The 21,878-nt window shown below is 40.0% G+C and overlaps 1 protein-coding gene across 16 annotated transcripts in view; it reads left to right on the forward strand.

Moving 5' to 3' along the window:
* Nucleotides 1-20,360, forward strand: part of RBFOX1 (RNA binding fox-1 homolog 1) — a 2,121,844-nt gene extending 2,101,484 nt beyond the window's left edge. For 5 of the 16 annotated variants that reach the window (XM_053929098.2, XM_053929120.2, XM_024553443.3 and 2 more), the window contains 3 exons: nt 2,939-2,991; nt 16,048-16,123; nt 17,660-20,360. In XM_053929098.2, the coding sequence (XP_053785073.1) occupies nt 2,939-2,991; nt 16,048-16,123; nt 17,660 (130 nt within the window). In that variant the 3' untranslated portion in view covers nt 17,661-20,360. Of the gene's footprint in view, nt 1-2,938; nt 2,992-16,047; nt 16,124-16,495 lie in introns of all 16 variants that reach the window. The other 11 variants (XM_053929070.2, XM_053929100.2, XM_024553441.3 and 8 more) reach the window with 6 other exon arrangements.
* The last annotated feature ends 1,518 nt before the right edge of the window (nt 20,361-21,878 follow it).

Consider the following 21,878-nt stretch of genomic DNA (forward strand, 5'->3'; position numbering starts at 1 on the left):
CGACCATCTAGAACCACTGAACAAATTAGATGGCTAAAAATCAGGTGCAACTGCTTTTGAAATTTAAACCAATAGGTCAGTGTTGAGAGTGAAGATCAGGCTAGGATTAGCATAAGGGGGCAGTCCCTGGGGCCAGCCTTCTTTCTAAGGCTAAAATTGAGAGGTGACTCCACTGCCCAGAGCACACCTGCTTTGTTCTTATCACTTAATATTCCTGAACATCTTTGGGGATAACCACTTCTCAAGTACATCATTAAGTCATTGATCATACCTCTCTGGTCGTTTAGGGTAGACAATCTTACCTACAGGGTCCTAGACAGTCCATTCATGGCTAAGATAGAGTGTCTTAAAATTCAAGGGGATAGAAACAGACCCGCAGATAAACACAGTGTAAAACAATGGACATACATACCACCATGAAACCTCCCCTTGTAACTCTACCTGAAGTCTTCTGTTGGCCTATGGACTGCTTCTCATCAGGCTATTGTTAAGCAGGAATTTCCTAATTATTGAACTTATGATCACTTGATAAAAGGGTAGTTTAGAAGAAGGGATGGTCATATAAGTTGACTCCGTAGAATTAATGAGCACTTTTCTGAGATGTTAGGGTAAGCTCCATGTCAGAAAAATTATACCTTCATCCACATACCTTTGTTAGGGTAACCTAGGATGTAGTGGGATTGCCTTTGTGGTTAAAAAATCCATACAGAATTGATACATCCCAATGGCTACCATTTTTTTACAAATATTTTTGCAAATCTTGTTGGCATTGCTTCAGAGTTAATCAAATATTCTTTAAAATATCACTATTGGTGCTAACTCTGTGCTTTTATATAGATTTGATTTGCTAGTCAGAACTCATTTGAGGCAACTCTTTTGGAGACAGTCATTAAAAAGGATAATCATTATCCTTTGTTCAGAAATTTGTTCTGGAATCATAAAGACAGTGAAAGATGTAAAAAGCATAAGTTACCTAAAAAGAAAAAAATAAGGAAAAAAGGAAGAAAAGCGGAAAATGGAGAAATCGTGGCTTTTTTTTTTTTTAAGAGTAAGTATATAATGTTAGAAAAGTGCTATGGGCAACCATCATATTTTGTAGAATTCTGGAACAATTTTTTTAAAAGGTCTACTTTGTTTACAGTAACACTAATAAGTAGTATTTTACAAGTTTCCCCTATTAATTCACTCACCATTTTGCATTTATTTATATTGGTTGCCTCCCGTGGCTCTTCTCATATGTCCATCAGGCTGGACACTTCCTTAGAGAAAATGCAGAAGTGGGATGCAAGGTAGCAGAGTCTTCTAGGGTTGGGGAGTATGAACTAGATGGAGCCACCTCACTCATGAAACCCCCGACATGATGAGTGAATGGCTATTCCCAAGAGCTTGCCTCTGAGGATAAACCAGCTAGCCATTTTTGTTAACAGTATTCTTCTTGTGAGCCTAGCATAAACAGAGGTCATTCTAAGTGCTTTTTTGACCTGCCCAAGACTACCATACCTTTAATTTCAGGTACCCATGTCTTACAGCCCCTTCAGTAAGTCAAATATAAGCAAGTCAAAACCAATATTCAATCAAAACATCTTCATTTTCAGGGACATTAATTTTATTGCTCTCAAACTTTGGATTTTTGATGGCAGATATTGATGGGGCTCAAAAAGTTTGAGTCAGAGTGAAAAGAGAGCAAAAATCCAATGACAGTAACTTTTATTGTTTTAAGAGAGGTAATAAATGAACTTAGCTGTGACTTTTGTTATGTGAAAGAGAAACATAAAAATACTGTTCTCAGAGCATGTATAATTTTGTTTAGACTTTATTGGTGCAGAAATGATTAGAATTTTCAACTGAATGTTAAATTCTAGTGAATTTTCAAATGGTAGCACTATTTATATTCCAGGGTATACCTCTTGCAACAGTAAAACTTTCTTAAGATGCTTTAAGAAATTTTCAATCACTAGATGCTTTCTGAAGCATTGAAACATTTGAACAAGACCAATCAAACTAAGACCAAAAAGATGCATTTATCTTGGTTCTTGATGATCCACGTGCACAGTAAAATCTCGCAAATGAGAACTGTAAGGCTCTATACTGCTGCTTCTGAGGCGTTAAGAGCCTAGCCAATTTCACTGGGGCATTTGTATAATCTGCCTGACACAGATGTTCTTATTTCTGGGGAAATAAACTGTATGTCTGAATTAGAATGCATTACATTGTGGAAATACCACAGTTGAAAACATCTTAAGAGAGTTTTATCAGCTTCCTAGATTTACTAAATCAAAGTAAAATGGCATTTTCCATTTTTATTTTCTTTTAGTGCATCATTAAAAATAATTTGGCAAGACAGGGCTTATTTCAACTGATGAGTTCTCTTACCTCTTCATGTAGCAAGCCTAGTTTGGTGAGGAAATTATTATCCATAACATGACACCATATAACATTCTCTTCTGAATTGACAGCATTTCTTTTTCTTGCCTTTTGTAAAAATAGTTTTTTGATATTATATTCATAATAATAAAGTCTGGAATTTTATGATTTCCCTAGCTTGTTGCAATATATTCATTTTTTCTAATAGCCTATATTTTAAAAATGTAATCTCCATTCAGCATAGAAGTCCATATAAGCTCAGTTTGAAATGCCCTAGCCTTACAAACATCTCCTGGCATGACATTTTGGTAACACATAGCATTAATATTCCGGTGCAACAGCTTGTACATGGTCCATATTCTGACATTACCATGATTTCGTTGATGAGGTCCCCGCATGCCTATTTCATGATCTTTCTAAACTCTCTAAGTCCAAGATATATCAACACATTCCTTGCAACATCCATTCAAACGCAACACCCTTCCCTTCCCTCATCTGAATACATCGAACCAATTGGCAGACAGCACATGTCCCCCTGAGCGAGCAGTATTGTGAATTTTATCTTCTCTTCCAGAAATCAGTTCGTCTTCGTTGCAGCAGATGAAATTTCTTGTAACACCTCTGCAGGTAACAAACATTGCTACTTCTTGATGCATCCATCCACGTCTCAGTATCCTTTTTTTCCTTTTCCTTCACATGCTGCAGTCGGTCACTCTAGAAAGTTTAGTTAAAAAAAAAAACAAAGTTCGTATATCTTTGGAGTATAGTGGGAGTCTTTATTCTCTGCTGTCTAAAAAGACATTAGACATTTTGCTAACTTTGATATTTTATTTTTGGTTTTAATAATACATGATCCAGAAAAGTAAGACTATGTTGAATGAAGCCATAATAAAATCTTATGTTAAAATGCTGAGCAGGGGAGATGAGAGACACAGATGTGTGACTTCTGTATTTTTTGACGCATTATGTCTGGGTTCACACAGATTTATATATGAATTATTTGGGATCTTTATGGAATGACTGGTATGTATAATAGGCCCCCAAAGACTGAATCGATAAAGCTGGAGGCATTGGGGAATATAATTATCTCTCTTATAAGAAGGGGATCTTCATTCCATTAGTTAAAGATCCTCTATTTCCTTTCTTTTAAAACATATTACAAGGAGTAGGACTTAGAGAGATGAAGTCTTCTGTTTTTGAAATCAGGGAATTGGCAAATGGAAACTGCACCTGCATGATGTGTCCATCACAATAACGCCTGTCTTTTTGCTTTGATGTGGTTCAGAACAGTTAAATTTGGACTTTCATTAGCATGGAATTACTTGATTAAATGTCAAGATAGGTGAGTGCCTTAACTAACAACAGACTTGTATTTATTTATTTATTTATTTATTTAATTTATTTATTTAGCTTTTAAGCCTAAACTATGACTGTAATGATTACTGGGAGATCTTACCAAGGTGTGCTTTTAGCAAAAAGGGTGCATGTTGCAGCTCAACCACGTACAGTTGAGTACGCCATGACCTTCAAAGCATACATTAAACAGAGCCCTGCAAATAGACATTCTTCTGTTACCCATCACATTTGATCAATGGAACCATAAACAGAGGCATATTTGTTTCACTTCCTACTTACAGTCTTTGGAGAGAAGAAACTAAAGGGAGGGCAGAGAACTAAGAACATGTCCCCAGCCCTCTCTGCTCTAAAAAACAGGGCTACAGAAAATTTCGCCTAAGTTTCATTGATATTGTCAGTCTCAGTGTTTTTAGTGGATTAAAGTCTCACCTGGGGAGTTGAAGGAGTATTCATGCCCAAATTTTAAAGCCACAGCTTAGTCCATTCCTGTAAAACCCTTTGGATAATGGTCCTCCTCAGCCCTTAGCCCCAAATGTCTCTGCTTCTCTTCGTGAGAGGTGGTGGTGACATCCATAACACTTCACTAATGCCTAATAGGAAAAGACTGATAGTTGCATTGTTGTGGGTGGCAGGAGAATGAGCCTGGGATACAAGTGTCATTTAACATTTTCAAAACCTTGAGAATGAAGCATGCAACTAAAGGAGAAACTGCTTGGGGTGGGGAAGAAAGTTGGTTTAAAATTGTAATAGACATCATTGGTGGCTACGCTGGTCCTCCAGAGCCTCTATCTTTCCTGTTAAACTGTATGCGTGTCCCAGTGGATCTTAGGTTATATTCTGACATCATAGATAAAACATTGCACAGTTACAACCAAAGAGGTAGATATTGATTTTTTGTCTTGTGACTTAACAAACCCTGCCTTGTAAGCAAGTGGTCCACACATAATATTTCAAGAAGACGCTGTGGATAATGGAAGGTTGCCTGAGCAGAGCGACTGTTTTCATCTACCTTATCTAATTTAGGATGGCTACTCAGTAAATTCTTAATGAATTGCTATTGATCAAATTTCAAATTGAGAGAGATATCCCTGTTGCTTTGATGGCCATATTAATAATATGTTGTATGCTTCATAAGGTTCAATTTGAACTCTGAATTTTGAATCAAGCATGAAAAAGGAGACACCCATATCAAACAAAAGTCAGATTATCTCCCAGCCAGTCCACCCTCCTCATAGAGTGAAAGTCTAAAATCAGAACTGCTGAGTCCATAAAGGTTGTACCTCCTGGTTTCAGTCCAGTCTTCCAGGGCCTCACCTCCCCCATGCTGGAAAAACCCAGGACACCTACACTGCAAACATCACACCTGTCAGGAGGCTTCACCTCTATATAGAACACTTCTTAAGGTTTGACAGACATTTTCAGTTTTGACAATAGGCAACTTTTATCTTTTTGAATGAAGAAAGAAATTTAAAGATGTTTAAAATCTCAGTTTTGAGTGCTTGATGAAGATTGTAACTGAAATTCATATAAATATGTATTATTCTTACATGGCCGCCTATAAGGGCAGAGCTGGCCAGGCAGTTTTGTCTGGGGCTCAGGGTAGAGATGGTGAAAATCATCAAACAGTAACAACAGTAAGACTGAAGGATTTTTCTTTCAGTTCCCAAAGGAAAAGTAATGATTTTCATGTGGGTCTTTTGGAGAGGATACCAAAACATCAATTCTGCTTTTACTAGCCACATAGAACCAAAAAAAATTTTATTAGCATTTGTGGATTATGAGACTATATTGATGAGGAAATTGATTTTTTGAATCAGTGGCTCCAAAAATCTTATTAGACGTTTTGTTTTGGTTGTTCCTGAAAGACATGCTCACATGGGTGTCCCATCTATTACCTCCAGCTTGAACACTGCAATTGCCTCTTGTACTGTGACACCAAGATCCTCTGATGAGTTGAATTCTGCAAGAGATGGTCGAAGGGGCAAGATTGTTCTTCCTTCTCCTGACACCCAGGGTCTCCCTAATGTTGTGATTCATTGGAGCTTTTCCAGGACTGGAGCTTTTCCAGGACTGGCTAATGAGTAGGATATGGATCTTGGATAAGCATGGAGGTTGAAAAGCAATTTACTTATTTTGACAGAGCAGCTGGAAATTCATTTCAGTGAATTAATATGTCTTGAGTCATCACTGGGTATCAGCAACTGTTTTCAGCCCTCAGGACACAGCATGAAAGAAGTCAGGAGAAGCCCTTCCTTCAGAGAGCCTTAATTCTGCTACACACCAGACTCCAATCATGTAGATGGATGAACATGTAATATGTTGGCATGTAAAGTGATAGAATAGCTATACTGAATCAAACAGCAGAGGAGGGGATGGAAAGTACCATGAGATGCTACTTTACATTTACTGATTAGAGTAGGCCTCTCTGAGAAGGTAAACTTTGAGCAGGGACCTGAAACAAGTGAAGTGCGAACCAGGTAAGTAATTGTGGAATTGAAAGCACCTCAGGCAGAATGGAGGCAAGTGCAAATGCCCCGTGGGCGAAGCTGCTTGAGGTGTCCAAGTACAGTAAGATATCCAGGGTGTTTAAAGCACATGAGCACAGGGAGAGTTTTAGAAATAATATTGTGAAGATAACCAGGGGTCAGAACAAATTAGGACTTGGTGGCTGCAGAAACTATTTGAAATTTTATTTTAAGTGTGTCAGGAAGGCACTGGAAGGTCAGCTGTGATCTGATTTATTTTTTAATGATGTCTTAGACTGCTTTGTGAAGAATGGATTGCAATATGGTGAAAGCAGGGGAAACAACCCTAGTTGTGAGTCTCTTGCAGCTCGTCAGCAAGGGGTGAAATGGCCTGCGCTGGGATGATGTCTGTGAAAGAGCTGAGAAGTGGTTGCCTTTGGGCTGTATTTTCAAAAGTGAACAAACAGTATATGTCTTTAGATTAGAAACTTACCAGGTAAATTTTGTGTTAAAGGTCCATGCCCTCCTTCTTACTCCAAGGGTGTATCAGTCATTCCCATGGAGGGCTAAGACTTTTTGTCACTATGGAAAGCAAGCCCTTCATCTTGGCAGTCACTTTCCCTCACATGGGCTTTGCTGAATTCTCCAGGGCATAGTAATAACTTGCTATCACTTACTGAGCAAACTCTGTGTGCTAGCAAGTATGATTAATTATATGTGTGTGTGTATGGGCATGCATATATAATTTATTATAAGAGCTCAGTGAGGTAGATGTTACTATCATTCTTGTTTTCAGGTTTAAAAAGAAAAAAAAAATGTTCAGGCCTGGAGAGTTTTGGTAACTTGCCCATAGTCACACTGAAGTCTTTCTGATACCAAAGTTCTCTTTCCACTGGACTACACCACCCCCACGTGCTGCTTTTATCTTGACTTTGGAACATTGACCTTTGCCTCCAGAGGGAGTTCTCCTGCTTTCTTCAGCTATGCTATCTTGCTCCAAGAAAGCTAGTATTGTGTGTTGTGGGCATAGTCGTGGAAATTTTGAGGCTGCTCATGGGAACTGAACGGTTCTCTAAACAACTGTTCCACTGGGCCTTTATTTGACGTGGTCCATCCCCTTCATGCAGTAGGTGTATGTTTAGTCTCAGATGTGCTGGGCACTGATCTTGGTGCAGGGATAATGTGAGGAAGGGAGAAGCTCCCTTGTCAGGGGTCACTTTATGTATCCAGAAGATGGAGGGTTAAACAAGCAGAGTATGGTCCAGGTCAGTTCCCTGAAAGCCTTTCTGCTGCTGAAAATCAGTGGTTAAAAATCACCTAACATGATAAGCCATTCTCTGAAAACTATGAGACACTTTGAACTAGTTGTTTTGGCTGAAGAGTCTAAATTCCCAGCTGCTCCTTGCTCATGGGAGCGCGTGTACACAGGCTTGTGTGTTTATGAGGTGCAGGTGAAAGCTGGGTCTTGGTCCATCAGCAAGTCTTGCTCCTTCCACCATGCTAGATACCATCTTCATGGCATGGGGAGTCAACCTGGAGACACATTCCAGGTCCTCATGAGAGCTGGTCACACATGTGGCATAAGGGTAGGGGTTTGTGAAAACGTCTTGGCCAAAGGAACACATCTATAAAAGCAGATGAAACCATCCCCTGCGGAACAGGTTAATATACACTTTATTAAGTAGTTATTAGAGGGAATATTTGGCAAGTTCAGAGGCACAAGGGGGGGTTTCACCACTCCTTGCATCCTTCTATCTCCCCCAACCTACACACATGTACACACATGTGCAGGTACGTAGCATCCATGCAGCTGCCCTAAGACCAGATAATATTTATAAGAAATTTCCAAATTGGTCATTTCTTTAATTGTGATCCTTCAGCAAATTTTATCTGTCTTCCTTTCATTTAGGTGATTTGATTATTCAGCGAAGCTGTCATGCAGTGAATTGATTTGGAGTTAATTGATTTGTTTCCAATAAAACATGACATGTATCATCATAGGTGATGTACAGAGTGCTAAGGGGCATACATCAAAGGAACTTCGGAAAAGTAATCATAGCATTTATGGACAGCGTACAGTATACTAAGCGTGTTCAAAGCTTGTTACATGAGATTTTATTTATACTCTATATACCCTATAAATAAAATGGTTCTATCAGTTGACACATGAAAATTAAAGGTATCTAGATAGCTCTGAATTAGCCTGAGTATGGATGGGAATTCTATCTCATTGCAGAATTAAAAATAATAATAGCAGTGGGTACCAAATGTTATTGTGCATTAAAATCACCTGCAGATCTTAATATCAATGCAGATTTGATGTTGTCCTTCCCTCCCCCTGCCTCAGAGATTCTGATGCACAGATCTGGAGAGGGAGCATGAAAATCTGCATTCCTACAAGTTCCCTTGGGCAATTCTAATACAGGAGTCCTCAGATCACACCTTAGGAAACACTGAGCTGATCACTGGGGAATCTTTTCCATTTCAATGGCAAGAACATCCAACTGGTTTTCCTGGAGTCATGCTTGGCAATATGGTGGCCAATCTCCACATGTGGCTACTGAGCCCGTAAAATGTGGCTGGTCCAAATTGAGATGAGCTATAAGTGTAAAATATATATAGATTTTAAAACCTTAGTAAAAAACTATGTAAAATATTTTATTCATAATCTTTCAGTTAAACATTGAAACGATAGTGTTTTTAATATAGTGAGTTAAATAAAAATATAAAAACGAACATCACCTGATTTTACTTTTTTAATGAGGCTACGGTAAAACTTAAAATGTCATGTGGCTTGCATTTGTGTTTCTCTTTATATTTTTATTTAACAGTACCATTCTAGAGCCACATTTTTACTCAAATGAATATTAAAAGTATTTGTATGCCTCTGGAACTGGTGTCTCAGAGGTGAGGGATACTCACCCAGAATTTCAAATATTTTGACAAATAATCTGGACATTGTTAGGGGTTTTTTTTTTTTACTTTATGTTTTAATTTTGCCTCCAAGTAACCTACCTCTTCCTCACCCTGCTTATTAACCTCTCAGAATCTTTGGTCCACTTCCAAGGGGCGTGGGGATGGGCTTCAGGTGGACAACCCAGGTCACGATAGTTCTGACTCATGTAAATACGCCACGAACTCTACTGTAATGATCCCACATGGAATAGGGAGTAGGCAAGAGTTGCAATCCTCTCGGTCTAAATAGCATCAATAACTGACACTTGTTTGGTTCTGACTAACCCTTATCTCAGCTTCATTATAGTCTTTTATAGTCAGTATGCATTATTATTGTCTCTATTCAAGGATGGAGAAACTGGCTCAGAGAGGAGATAAACTTTGAGATTACTTAGCAAGAAAGTAGCAGAAGCAGAATTTGACTCTAGGAATTCTGACCTTGTGGAATTCTTAGCTTCAACTTGGATTCTCTGCAGAGGCATTGAATATTCCATGAGGGATACGAACACAGAACTGCCTTTGTGGTCCCCCTGTGAATTAAACCATAGTTGAGTTGCCATGTTGATTTCAAAGCACTATGAGAAATTCTTCATGATTTTGGTAGAGCAGTAGTCAGGACACAATGAAGGTGAAGCAGACTTTCTAAAAGGAAGGTGGCCTTGGGCTTGACATTAAGAGAGTGTAGCTATGTGTCTTTTATTATAGTGGAGGAATTGTCTATCCAAAAGCAGGACTTATTGTGTCTTCTTGACTCCCAGACAGTGGCTGCTGCTGTGCTGTGATGAATCCAGAATCAAAGTTCCTACTTCAAACCTGCTTTGTTGGGATTCCAAATAGAAGTTTTGAACTGCACTGGGAGGGCATAGAAAAGATGATGCCATCTGATTTGCCATGGGGGTATGATCTGGTTCTCATAGATCCTCCAGGTGCTGGGTTTAGGTGCGTGCTTATATACGCACAGTTCAGATGTGTGACCCACATCTATGAGCAACGACAAAGCCATGGCTCCCCAATGACGAGTTAAAGAGCCCAGAAGATGCTTTCACTCCCTCTTCTGAGGACAAAAATCTTGAGACTGAAAACTATGCTAAGTGATCTGTGAAGATGATTGTTTCAATTCCATACTAAGGAAGTGAGCAGCAGTAGAATTCAGAAATCTCAGAGTCAAGTTGAGGTAACTCCATGTTGTTCATCTCAGAGAATTTCTCCCATTTCTACCAGTATCTTTCTTGGAGGTTTAGGTGCATTTGGAGCTGTTTTGTTTTGTTTTGGTTTGGTTTTGGTTTTCAGTTATGGGGCTGGTCCACTTCGTCTAACTTATGTGTCTTGTCTAAGTCATTGCCTAGGAGAAGGCTACAGCAGTCACACAGGAATATTTTCTTAGTTGTAGACATTCACCAAAGCAAGGTGAACAACTGAGGTCTAAGACCATAGAACATGCTCTAGCTAAATCATTACCCTCCAAATGGCAGGCCGTTAGAACTACGAGGCCATAGTGTAGTAAGTATCCTGTTTGTTTACTCTGTGGTTAGTATATGCCTTGCATGGATTAATTTTCCCAAGTACCTTACACACTATGTCTTAAATATAATTAGGAGAGCACTATAGCCCCTAATGGCATTGCAGAGACTGGGGGCCATATAGTCCCATCCCTAGTGACGTATCCTATTTTGAATGCTAACTCTGCAGTGCTTCTCTGTGTGGTAAGGACACGGCCATAGCCCTTGTACCTACTTGCCGTGGTTGGGCTGTCTAGATCTATGCCACATTATGATATAGATCTGAGAGGAGAGGATATTTATTCATCTTTCTGCCCCACCGGGATTCCCCCAGCTATCTCGGGGACAGAAGGCATGGAGAGGTAATGTTAAAGTAAGAATAACAGGTTCCAGGGACATCGAGGCTCTTAGTTGAAATATAGAGAGTGAAATGTAGAGAGTGAAATTCATTACAGTATTCTTACTATATCCCTAGAAGAAAATCACTTGACTGTTAAAACACTGGTGTGGGGTACCAACATAACCTTATTGTATTTATGAGCATCCAGCTTATTTCAACTGGATTTAGAAGATGTTATTAATAAGTGATATTTCCATTTCTCAGTAGAGTTGACAGGGCACTTTACAACACAGGTTCATATTTTCCATTCAACAGGCAGCATACTTATTTATTGAACCTTAAGTTCAAATGAAGCAACATCACCTTAAGTTCAAATATAGCAATTTAAAGCACATCTGTAACTCACAAATTAGATAGATCTTAACTCCAAAAGTATCTGTAAGTTGATTGCTAGAGCTCTACATGATCTTATTAGAATAAGATCTTTCAGTTCCTTCTACAGACCAACAGTCTGGGCAGGAGTGAGGGATTGGCTTGTGAAAATCTGTGTAAGAACCCTTGTATTATAACCTCCTCTGTCTGCAGACTGCTCTAAAATGAGTCTGGTTTCTTTCCGTGTACTTTATCTGTGAATTAGGCAGGGCCTCAGACAGAACAATACTATTTCATGAACAGGGAAATCAGGCTCAGAGAGATTGATTTGCCCAAGTCATTGAGCAAGGACATTGCAAAGGCTGAAATTGGACCTGGGTCTTCTTGCCCCAAGGCCTTTGCCCTTCCCAGGACCAGGGCTGGGCCTACAGGTTTGAAGTTGTTGCTAAGGTCAAAAATGGACAAGGGCACATGATGGCTGCAAGCTGTTACCTTTTATTTTTTTATTTATTTGGCTTTTCCCTGAAGGGTTTTAATGAGCTTTATGGCGATGTGGCCAGTGTTTTGTGACCTCTCAGGGGTGAAGTGAAGTTACCCACTCTATTTCCAGAGCCCCCAGAAGCTTTTCTTCTGAGTGTCTTTAAGGGTATTGAACATCTCTGAGGGCAGCTGAACTAAAATCTTCAGATAGCTTATCTGAAAGACTCTTGACATTGACAGAATCATAGTGATGGGTACAAGGGTCTTCCCAGGACTCATTTCTCTCCTCTCTACTCCTCCCTCTTGCTGCCTTCACTCACATGGTGGCATTGGCTCTGCCCCTCGTTTCTCTGCACCATGGCCAGTGCTGTACTAGACACTGAGATACAAAAGCAAACAACACAGATTCAGCCCCAGCCTCTATGGTGCTGGCATTCCAGGAAGGGGGACAGGTAAATAATCAGGGAGAGGAGTAAGTAACCAAAATCAATAGAGATTTACTGCATTACATGAAGGGTGAGGAAGGGATGGGAAAATGTGCTTAAGAAAGAGTGCTCAGGAAAGGAGCCTTCACTCTGGGGAGGTGACATTTGATCTGAGACATAAAGAAGGCAAGGAAGCAATTCAGGTGGAGTATGAATAAGTGCCAAAGCCCTAAGAGAATGAATTTGCTTGTGTCCACAGAGTATTGAAGAGCCCAGTGTGACTGGAACCCAGTAAGCAAGGAGTAGAGGGGTATGAGAGGACAAGAAAGGGACAGGGGTGATTCATGCAAGTTTGGATTTTTTCTAGAATCAATGGAAAACCATTGCAGCATTTTAAACAAAGAAGTGATATAACTAGAATTATATAAATTTATATTTAACTAGGTAGATGGATGAATAGATAGCTTTGTTGGAGATAGATAGATTAGGTAGATAGGCTTGATAGGGATAGCTAGCTGGCCAGATAGATGATAGATAGATTTAACAGATATAGATATAAATGGCTGGTGGCTTAAAGAGGCAGAAAGAGAACTAAAGAGATGAGACTTCACTAGAGGCTATTGTTGATTTGGTTCTGTTGGTTGAAATATTGGCTGGTGATATTAGGATGGTGGTAGTATGAATTGAGTGAAGTGGACACATGTAAGAATTCATCTGTAATTTCTGGTGGATGGGAAGTGGGGAAACAGAGAGCTTCATGACCTGATTGCACTATTGTCCACTTTGGCCAAGGATGGGTGGTGTGAAAGGTGACTGAATGCACAGATCACTCATAATATGGCAGCCATAACACATTTTGCCATCACTCCTCTGGGGTGCCTGGGAATCGCTTTTCTTCCTTCCGGCAGTGCTTAGCCAGCTCTGAGCACATGAGGTCGCTGACCTTCCTGGCATATCTGTTGCAAGAGTAACGCTGGAGTCCACTTCTCCCTTAATGACCTTGTGTCTAAATTAGAGTGTCACACAAGGGCGTGTTCAGAAATTTGCATTTGAAAAGAAGCTTTCTTGCTTTCAGTTTGAGCTGACATGGTCCCTTTTCCTCTGTGGAAATGAAATTTATTAATCATAATAAAACTATCGGATTCTGAAGGTAGAGGTCACCCCGAGGAGAAGAAGCGCCTATTCACTTATGAGGAATAGTTGAGCGCTGCTGTATTTTAATTCGGCTGTGGAAGAGAATGCTGCCAAATTGTTACCTTGGGCTTTCCACAAAGGTTGAAGCTCTGCCCAGTGTTATAAACAAAGAAGAATTTACAATTAAAGTATGTGGGAGGAGAAGGTGGGAGCTACATTGTCATGGAGTACATTCAGGCCACCAATATGTCGCCTCCCTAAAAGAGAAAATTTTGCCATAGTAAAACCATTCCCCAAATTAAATTTTAACAAATAATTGCTCTTAATTTGCATCTTCACCCTCCTTTTGAAGGAACACCATGCTGTGGCATCACTTAGTACATTTCCAAGGGTTTCCAGTTTTTGTAGTTTATGTCTTGTTCATACAGTGAGTTTTGCTGGGTGAAAGTGCATTAAAATAATCCTATTAACAGTGTTTTTTCCCCTCTAGACTATTAACTTTACTTTCTCATAAAATAAAAGTCAATGATAAAGTTATATCCCATGTTCTTTTACACATATTAATATCTACTTCTAATTATGTGGGTCGAGGCCCAGGTTTTGTGAGTGACCTCCCTGAATAAGTGATTTCTTCAAAAAAAGTCATCATTGTTCTTCTTTTAACACACCCTGTCTTGGACTGCCATCTGTTTTTCCTTCCAGAGAGAAGGAGGATCTTTGAAGGCCATTTTGATGAGCCAAAGGACTAGAGGGCAACCCAAAGAATGAAATGCAAAGGGGTAGGGTTGACTGTTTCACAAGAGATTCCCCCCCAGAAAAGAAATATCCATTCATATCACTGCTTTTGAGGGTCAGGAGAACATACTGTGTTGAAGCCAAAAGCTTCATCTGGATCATTTGAGCTCAGTGCCCTCTGAAACAGGCAAAGAGGGTTTGGGAATAAGTCCCATCCAATGTGAACTGGTAGAATCACTTTTTACTTCCATTTGGAGTCTACCTCAGAGCCTAAGAGTTAGAAGCTTCTTCACCCAGCTTCTTCCCACCTTTCCAGGCTCTGTGGTGTAAGCAATAATATCAGACCCATCCAGTACATTCTTATCCATGAGCTATGGGCAAGAAGATCGGAAACAAAATGGAGAAAAGATAAGGAGGGAGAGGAATAAAATGCATGCAAATTACACTCCAAGAGATGGGAGGTGACTTAAGGTTGATTGTAGTTGATACTACAGACAAACCATTTCTGCCTGCCTTGTTCCTTCATTCTTTAAAGGATAGTCTAGGAGTCAAAAGCTGTTGATAATCTACCTACTTCCCATTTGGTGGCTGGTACACCCATCCCCCCGCTGCTGTGAGTGTTAGTTGCTAATGGTGCTCAGCCACTCCGTTTTTCAAGGAATTACCCTCTGCCCAAGAAAGCCACTTGAACTCAGAAGCTATCCTGCACCCCTCAGGAAAACCCACAGCTAATGCTTAACTTAAATGAGCATTAAAAAACCCACCCATTTACCTCCAGGTGGGAATGAAGTCTAGGTTACAACTCATGGGATCAGGTCAAAGCTCATCTCTAGCCCACACCATTTCTATTTGTCCCTTGCTCTGGAACTGCCTGCCTCTTTCTCCTTCCCCTTCTTCACATGCACAAGAATCTCTATTTCAGGCTCTGCTTCCAGGGACCCCATTTAAGATTGCATCTCAGCTTTGATCCTTACTGAAAGAGCAGTATCCAAACTACTTTCAAGAAGATACCTGGCAGGTCGCTTAAGTAAGGGTACATGCCACCATGTAAAGAGCATTCCAGTTGCTCTGATAAATTTAAAGATCAGCTCTAACTCTGTCTAGCTCTCTGACCTTGAGCAAATGACTTAACTTCTCCAAACCCTAATTTCTGACCTGTGGCATCGTTCAGTCTCAGACACTTGGTAGCCACCCAGTGCAACAGGCTTCCATCCCTTCATTTTTATTGTGAAACCTGCACTGGAAGTCATGGTGGTGGAGCAAGGCAGATGGTAAAGACACAGAAAAACTCAGAGATAAGGAAATGCCATTAAGAAATAGTGTTTGAAACCTGGCCAGAGACTGATGAGATAGAAGTTTGGAGTGATAGGGTTGAAATCAAATCAGCTCTAATTCCTGAGTATGGTGGGGGTTAAGGTCCTGCAAACCCTTCGAGGATGCTTCAGCTTGAATGCATTTTCTCTTTACATTGTAAGATATTGGACCCTAACTGCACAGACTGAGTCACTTCACCCTTTTTGATCCACCTGTCTCATTTGATTAGAGGAAGCTAAATTAGGGGAAAAGGACTCTCTTGAGTATTAACATGTCCTCTGGGGATACTGGGCTTCTTAAAACCATTTTTTCAAGTGTTTTTTCTTTTTTTTTTTTCTTTGCCTGCCTCAGTCTCTAAGGTAGCTACATGAGCAGTTAGAAAAGGTCTTATGAGAGAGAGGATATTTCCAGCCATGTTAAACGGACAAAAGAATGTGCTACACACAGATGGACTTTTTCATGTTATGTGTAAGATCGGAACATGTTTCTTACTTTTGAGGATGAATAGGGCCCTTCCACACTGTCTTGGTATTTTGCATTTTGTGGTTGTTATTATTAGTTTGTAATCACATATTATGGATTAATCTTCACCTCTGTTTTCCTTTCAGTTACGGACGAGTTTATGCTGCCGACCCCTACCACCACACACTTGCTCCAGCCCCCACCTACGGCGTTGGTGCCATGGTGAGTACCAACTCCTCCTCTTCCTCACTTCTTCCTGCTTCCCTTCCCTTCCCCAGCTGGGACCTTCATATGGGTTGACTGTTGACGTCCTCTCACTTTCCCTTAATTGAATTTGTCTCTTGTGCTAATCTAACAGCAGCTAAAATGCCACATTAATCCTCCCAGTAAACTTGATAAATGTCTTAATTTCTTGGCAATGTAGTGCATGTAAGTTATTATATTTCTAATTTTGCAAGTCTCACCTAGCAGAGCACTTACCTTAATGGAATAATTAGTCATTTTGATAATTAAATCCATCACTAACAGAATGCAGTGTCAATGCAGAACTTTTTTTTTTCTTTTTTTTTCCTCCCTTGCTGCTCATTCACATAGCCCCAAGGTTCCAGCCCCAGCACAGACTTCAGAGGAGCTAAGCTGCACACTTCCAGGCCTCTGCTGTCAGGCAGCTGAGAATCTGACTGCCTCTCCTCCCCTATTACAATTCATGTTCAAAGTCATAGTCGCCCAGGAAAGAAAATAGAGAGGGGCACACTTTGTGTGTGTGCCTAGTACATAAGGAATTAGGAGGAATCAGCTGGGTTTGGGGGTTGTCTTTTGTTTTGGGGGGTTTGGGTTTTTGTTTGGGGGGTGGGGGGAGGGCAAAGAGGGGAGGTGAGGGTGGGTGAATTTGCCTGTACTTGTTCAAACTTCTATGCACTAAAATTCTTGAGTACAGTAAGACGTGCCCATCACGTGAGAGCGTATGCAATCATTACAAAGCTTTTGGCATGCAGCTTTCTGCTTGGGATCAAGAATATCAGTCCTTATCCTAAAACTCAATCCCCATAGGCATTCATTGGAATCGCCAAAACTTTTAGAAAAAGGAAATGAGTTAAATGCCACCTTGTAGCTGTCTAAAGCCATGGCCAGACAATTCGCTGGAGCATGGTCATAGAAATTCAGCCACGATCTGGGAACCATATTCTTTTGCACAAGCTCAGTTACATCAAGCTATTCATCTGTATAACTCCCCTCTTAAGAGCAAATCCTATACAGCTTATTGAGCCAAGTCAAGTAAGAAGCTGATTTAAATTTTCATCTTGATTTTGCATTCAACAACTCTGCTTCGACACCTAGTCCACTTGAGTTACGTGTTGGAAAGGAGAGTTGAATTACTCCCTTCAATCAGTCGCCTACATTCAACCTCTTGAGTGTAGATTGAGCTTTTCCTGATGGAACATACTATTAATGAATCAAACAAGCAAACAGACTAAAATAGTGCACATCCGTCAATGGTCCAGTTGGTATCAGAGTCCTTTTAGCTACTAGGACTGGCTGACAGAATTTGATTTTACTGGGGGTTTCTGTTTAAGGAGCTTTTGGGGGAGGTCAGGATTGGCCCTATCTAGTTCTCCAAGAGTGACCTGGGATGGGTAGGGGGTGCCTCCATTTTGGTTGATTTTGAGTGTCTATTTTTCACATTAGTCTTTTTTTGATGATCCACGTGTTGCAAAAGGAAAATGTAAAAAACACACCCCTCAAATTGCTTTGTTTCAGAATGCTTTTGCACCCTTGACTGATGCCAAGACTAGGAGCCATGCTGATGATGTGGGTCTCGTTCTTTCTTCATTGCAGGCTAGTATATACCGAGGGGGATACAACCGTTTTGCTCCATACTAAATGACAAAACCATAAAAACCTTCCAATGTGGGGAGAAAGGAAGCTTTCCGAGGCCTGGGTATTGCAATACATGCAGTAGTGCATCATTTTAGCAACTCTAAAAACTAAAAAGAGGAAAAAAATTACATTTTTTATCTTATACCTCAGATATTTTGTTCTGTGTATTTTAATATTGTGGGTCTTTAATTTCTGAAGGTTCCGTAGTTTGGTTGCTGGCTGTAGGAGTTTTTTTTTTTTTTTGTGGTTGATCTAGAGAGATGCTAGCTATGAATAAAAACTGGTTTAGGGCCATATCCAGAGTGCTTTATCATGTAAATGAATTATATATGCTGAATATTAAGCTACTGGGGTTATCAGCTGTTCGGGAAGAGTGTAAGTGACTACAGTAGTCATTTTTTCTGCATCTGCATTATTTTCTTTTATGAAAGGGGAAGGGTGGGAGGGACTTAGGGGATTGGGACTGGGGGTTGACTAAACGGAAAAGAAATAGTAACTGATGAATCTAAACGACCCACTGCACCAACGATCATATAGCAACGGTTCTAAGTTACTCATTGTCAGTTCAGGCCAAAGGTTATGCTGTTAAGGGGGTGCTTCTAGCAGCCCTTGTGCATCCAAGTTGAATGAAGCTGTGCAAACCCGCCCTTTAAACCATTCCCCCTGGCAGTATTCAGCTTCTTAACCAGCCGCTAGTTATTTAGGCAAAAACTGCTAGTTAGGCCATCAACAAGCATTCTTTTTATATTTCTTCCAGTATAATAAATTATTGATATCATTGCTGACTTTTATATTATGGGAGGGAAAAATAACATTAATAAAAAGGTGATAAAAAGCACTGTTTCTATTTTTTTCTTTTTTTCCAAAAAAAGAAAGTAATAAAAACTTAAATTCTTTGTACCAGTTAAAAAAATGTATAAAATTTACATCTGTGCAGTGGAGTTGTTAAGTTCTAGAAACAGTCTATGAAGCTTTAGTTTTAGCCTAGTAGAACAACTGTTAGAGACAGACGTATAATTTTTATGGAATTACATGATAATCATATTTGGATTTATAGAAGCATTTTACAAGTATTGCAATCATTGAGTAGAGATAATCACGGTATTTTCATCAGCTTGGTACTTTTTGAAACATGACTGTATTATGTGAGCAACCTGCAATTTTTCAGTACGTGAGAGCCTGCCCCCCCATTCCTCTCGGTCCCCAGGGATTATCTCAAATCAGTACCTTTAGTTCTGTCTCCAAGGCCCAGGACACTTGTCAGAAGGAAGCAAAAAAGTAGGTCTACCCTCTTTCTCCCCGAAGAACAGAGTACCCCCACCTCTGAAGCAGGGCCAGAGGGACACGGCCGAAAAATTGCAGTTTGTCTGAATTACTTCTGTTTGAACTCCTTCCATGTTGTCCTGTTTACAAGTTAACCTAAGTTGGGGTATCTGTCACGGGTCTTCCTGTTTTTGTATTTAAATTCAACAAACAGCAGCAAGCTGTCCCCAGTAGTTCTGCTGCCCTAGTTAAGTCTTCATGTGTACAGTGCGGGCCCTCTGGCAAGCACTTTAGTAAGTTATCAACTCACCGCTGTGAACCTGCCAATCCGCTGTAACAACTCTGCTTTCAAACAAAACCAAACAAAACTTAAAAAAAAAAGTGTTTGTGATCCAGCATTCTTGTCATCCTATGTGCATGCAGTAAGATCGGTTGGATATTAAACCATCAATAAAGTTTCACGAGATTTGAAAACCAAGTTTCTGTAGCTTCGATATCTAAGGCAGATGACCGTTATCTTGAAATGAGAGAAAGGGGGGAAACTGCTTAGCAGCCCAAAGCATATACAATGTTTTTTTCAACAGACTTCTTTGGGTGGGGGAGGGAAGGGGCAAAAGGGTGTTTTATAGCATCACGAAGATGTTCTCATTTCCCCACCTGGGAAACGGTATGATGACAATGGATGCCTGGTTGATGTTTTTAAAGACAACAATTTATTAAAATGCTTCGGCATCCTACCCTGGAGGGCAGAATGATCAAAGAGCAGGGGGCTAGGGAGAATAAACAGATTTCTCTCAATTGCCTCAAATTTCACAATTCAGAATTTGCATTGTATTTGGAATCACAAACATAGAATTCTTACTGTGTTGGTTAAAGTAAAATTAATTTGCAGTTTTGATTTTCATCGATGAGCTGTACTTTTCCCCCATGATTGTATGTAGTTTTAATAAAATCATTTAGAGCAAGTGGGTGCCAACTGATGTTGCAGAATCTTTTGTCTAGGCACTCCTCCAAGATGCCAATAAGTCATTTTAAAATGTATGTCAGAGATGTAAACAAACATTTTGGATTTTTTAAAACAGTATTTATTTGGAATGTTTTCATTTATCTAAATAACTATTGCTATTATGAATTATGAAAAAAGATTAATATCATGTGTGGCATATAGTGACTTCTTAAGACACACATCATGCAATCTGCAAACCCAGAAAATGTGTATATCTGTCTTTAGAAATTAGTGTTTATATCACTTACAGTGGTTTGTGAATAAAGAAAACTGGTTTGTAATATCAAAAAATAAAAGCTTAGTCTGAAAAGGTACCTGTGAGTCAGTGTTCTGAGTCCTTTGGCTTCTGTGTGTTTCCTTCACGGGTACATTCCTTATTCACACATGTGGCTGTACTTGTGTCCATCAGGGGACGTGGTGTGGGGCTGCCCAGGTGAGCAGTAGGCTGCCATAGCCACTGGTGGTGCCTTCTGCGGGTGCACTGGCTGTTTGGCACACCAGGGTATTCCTGAGCATGGAAATGTCAGTCTTTGGATCAACGACCAAAACAAACTGTGCGTTTCAGTGAAACATCTGTTCTAGTGATTAATTCAACTTTGGTGAGGGGGAAGCTTGTATGATGAAGACGAAAAAAATAGTAAGTGCTAGGTTTACCTTTATTGAGTGCTTACTATGAGCCAAGAATCCAGCTCAGGTTCTTGTGTTGCTTATTTCATTTAATGATTTAATACTCCCAGCAGGATTGAGTTATCTACCCCACTTAGTTATCTTAATAGTATCTTACTCTTGTCTCATTCAATTATCTTGATACTCATAACAGGTTGGTAACACATATAAAAGTTTTTAAAATGTGGGATCTAGAAGCAGATGTTGTGAGTTTGAATCCTGATTCTGTCACTTGCTAGCTGCAACCCAGGACAAGTTAAACCAAAGTTTTGTGCCTTTGTGTTTTCATCCATAAATCAGGATGTTAGTAATATATGCCTCTTAATATTGCTCTGTAGAATAAATAAAACAATCTATGTGATGGGCCTGCAGCATACTTCATAATTTTTTTAAAGATTTTTTTATATATCTTTTTAGAGAGAGGGGAAGGGAGGAGAAAGAGAGGGAGAGAAACATCGATGATATGTGAGAGAAACACGGATTGACTCCTACTCACACACCCCAACTGGGGACCTGGCCCTCAACCCAGGCATGTGCCCTGACCGGGAATCGAACCAGTAACCTTTCAGTTTACAGGCTGGCACCCAATCCACTGAGCCACACCAGCCAGATCTGTACGTCATAAATTGTAAGCTATTCTTATTTACAGTGAGGAAACTGAGGCACAAAGAAGTTAAGTTACCTGAGGTCACACACCAAGGAAGTGGCAAGTCCAGGATTCCAAAACAGGCATCCTTAGCTGTTGGGAAATATTGTCTCCTGGCTCAATGAGAAGTTTTAGCTTTCAACTTTAGATATGAGAGAGAGGTCTTAGCCTGAGTGCCATACACAGTTGTACAACGCAAGCTGTCTTAATAGCAATTATCACCCCATATCAAATATATTTAATGGTCCCTCCTCTGTAAACTCCTTATAGTATAGTGAACTGTGAGGGTTATAATGAACTCCCACTGCCCTATGTCAATTGATCCTTGAAGAGAGCATTGCCCTCATTTTATAAATGAAGATGATAAGAATTAATAGGTCGTATGATTTGCCTAAAGTCAAGTCTAGCAACTTGTTGGAAGCAAGTGGGGATCTGTCTGGGCCAGGAGCTTGTGCCCTCTTCCAAAAATTCTGCTCTTTTATTTGTGGTGATGGTGATGATGGTGGTGGTGATGTTAA

The sequence above is a fragment of the Desmodus rotundus genome, chromosome 1, assembly GCF_022682495.2.
Source record: "Desmodus rotundus isolate HL8 chromosome 1, HLdesRot8A.1, whole genome shotgun sequence".
Lineage (NCBI taxonomy): Eukaryota > Metazoa > Chordata > Mammalia > Chiroptera > Phyllostomidae > Desmodus > Desmodus rotundus.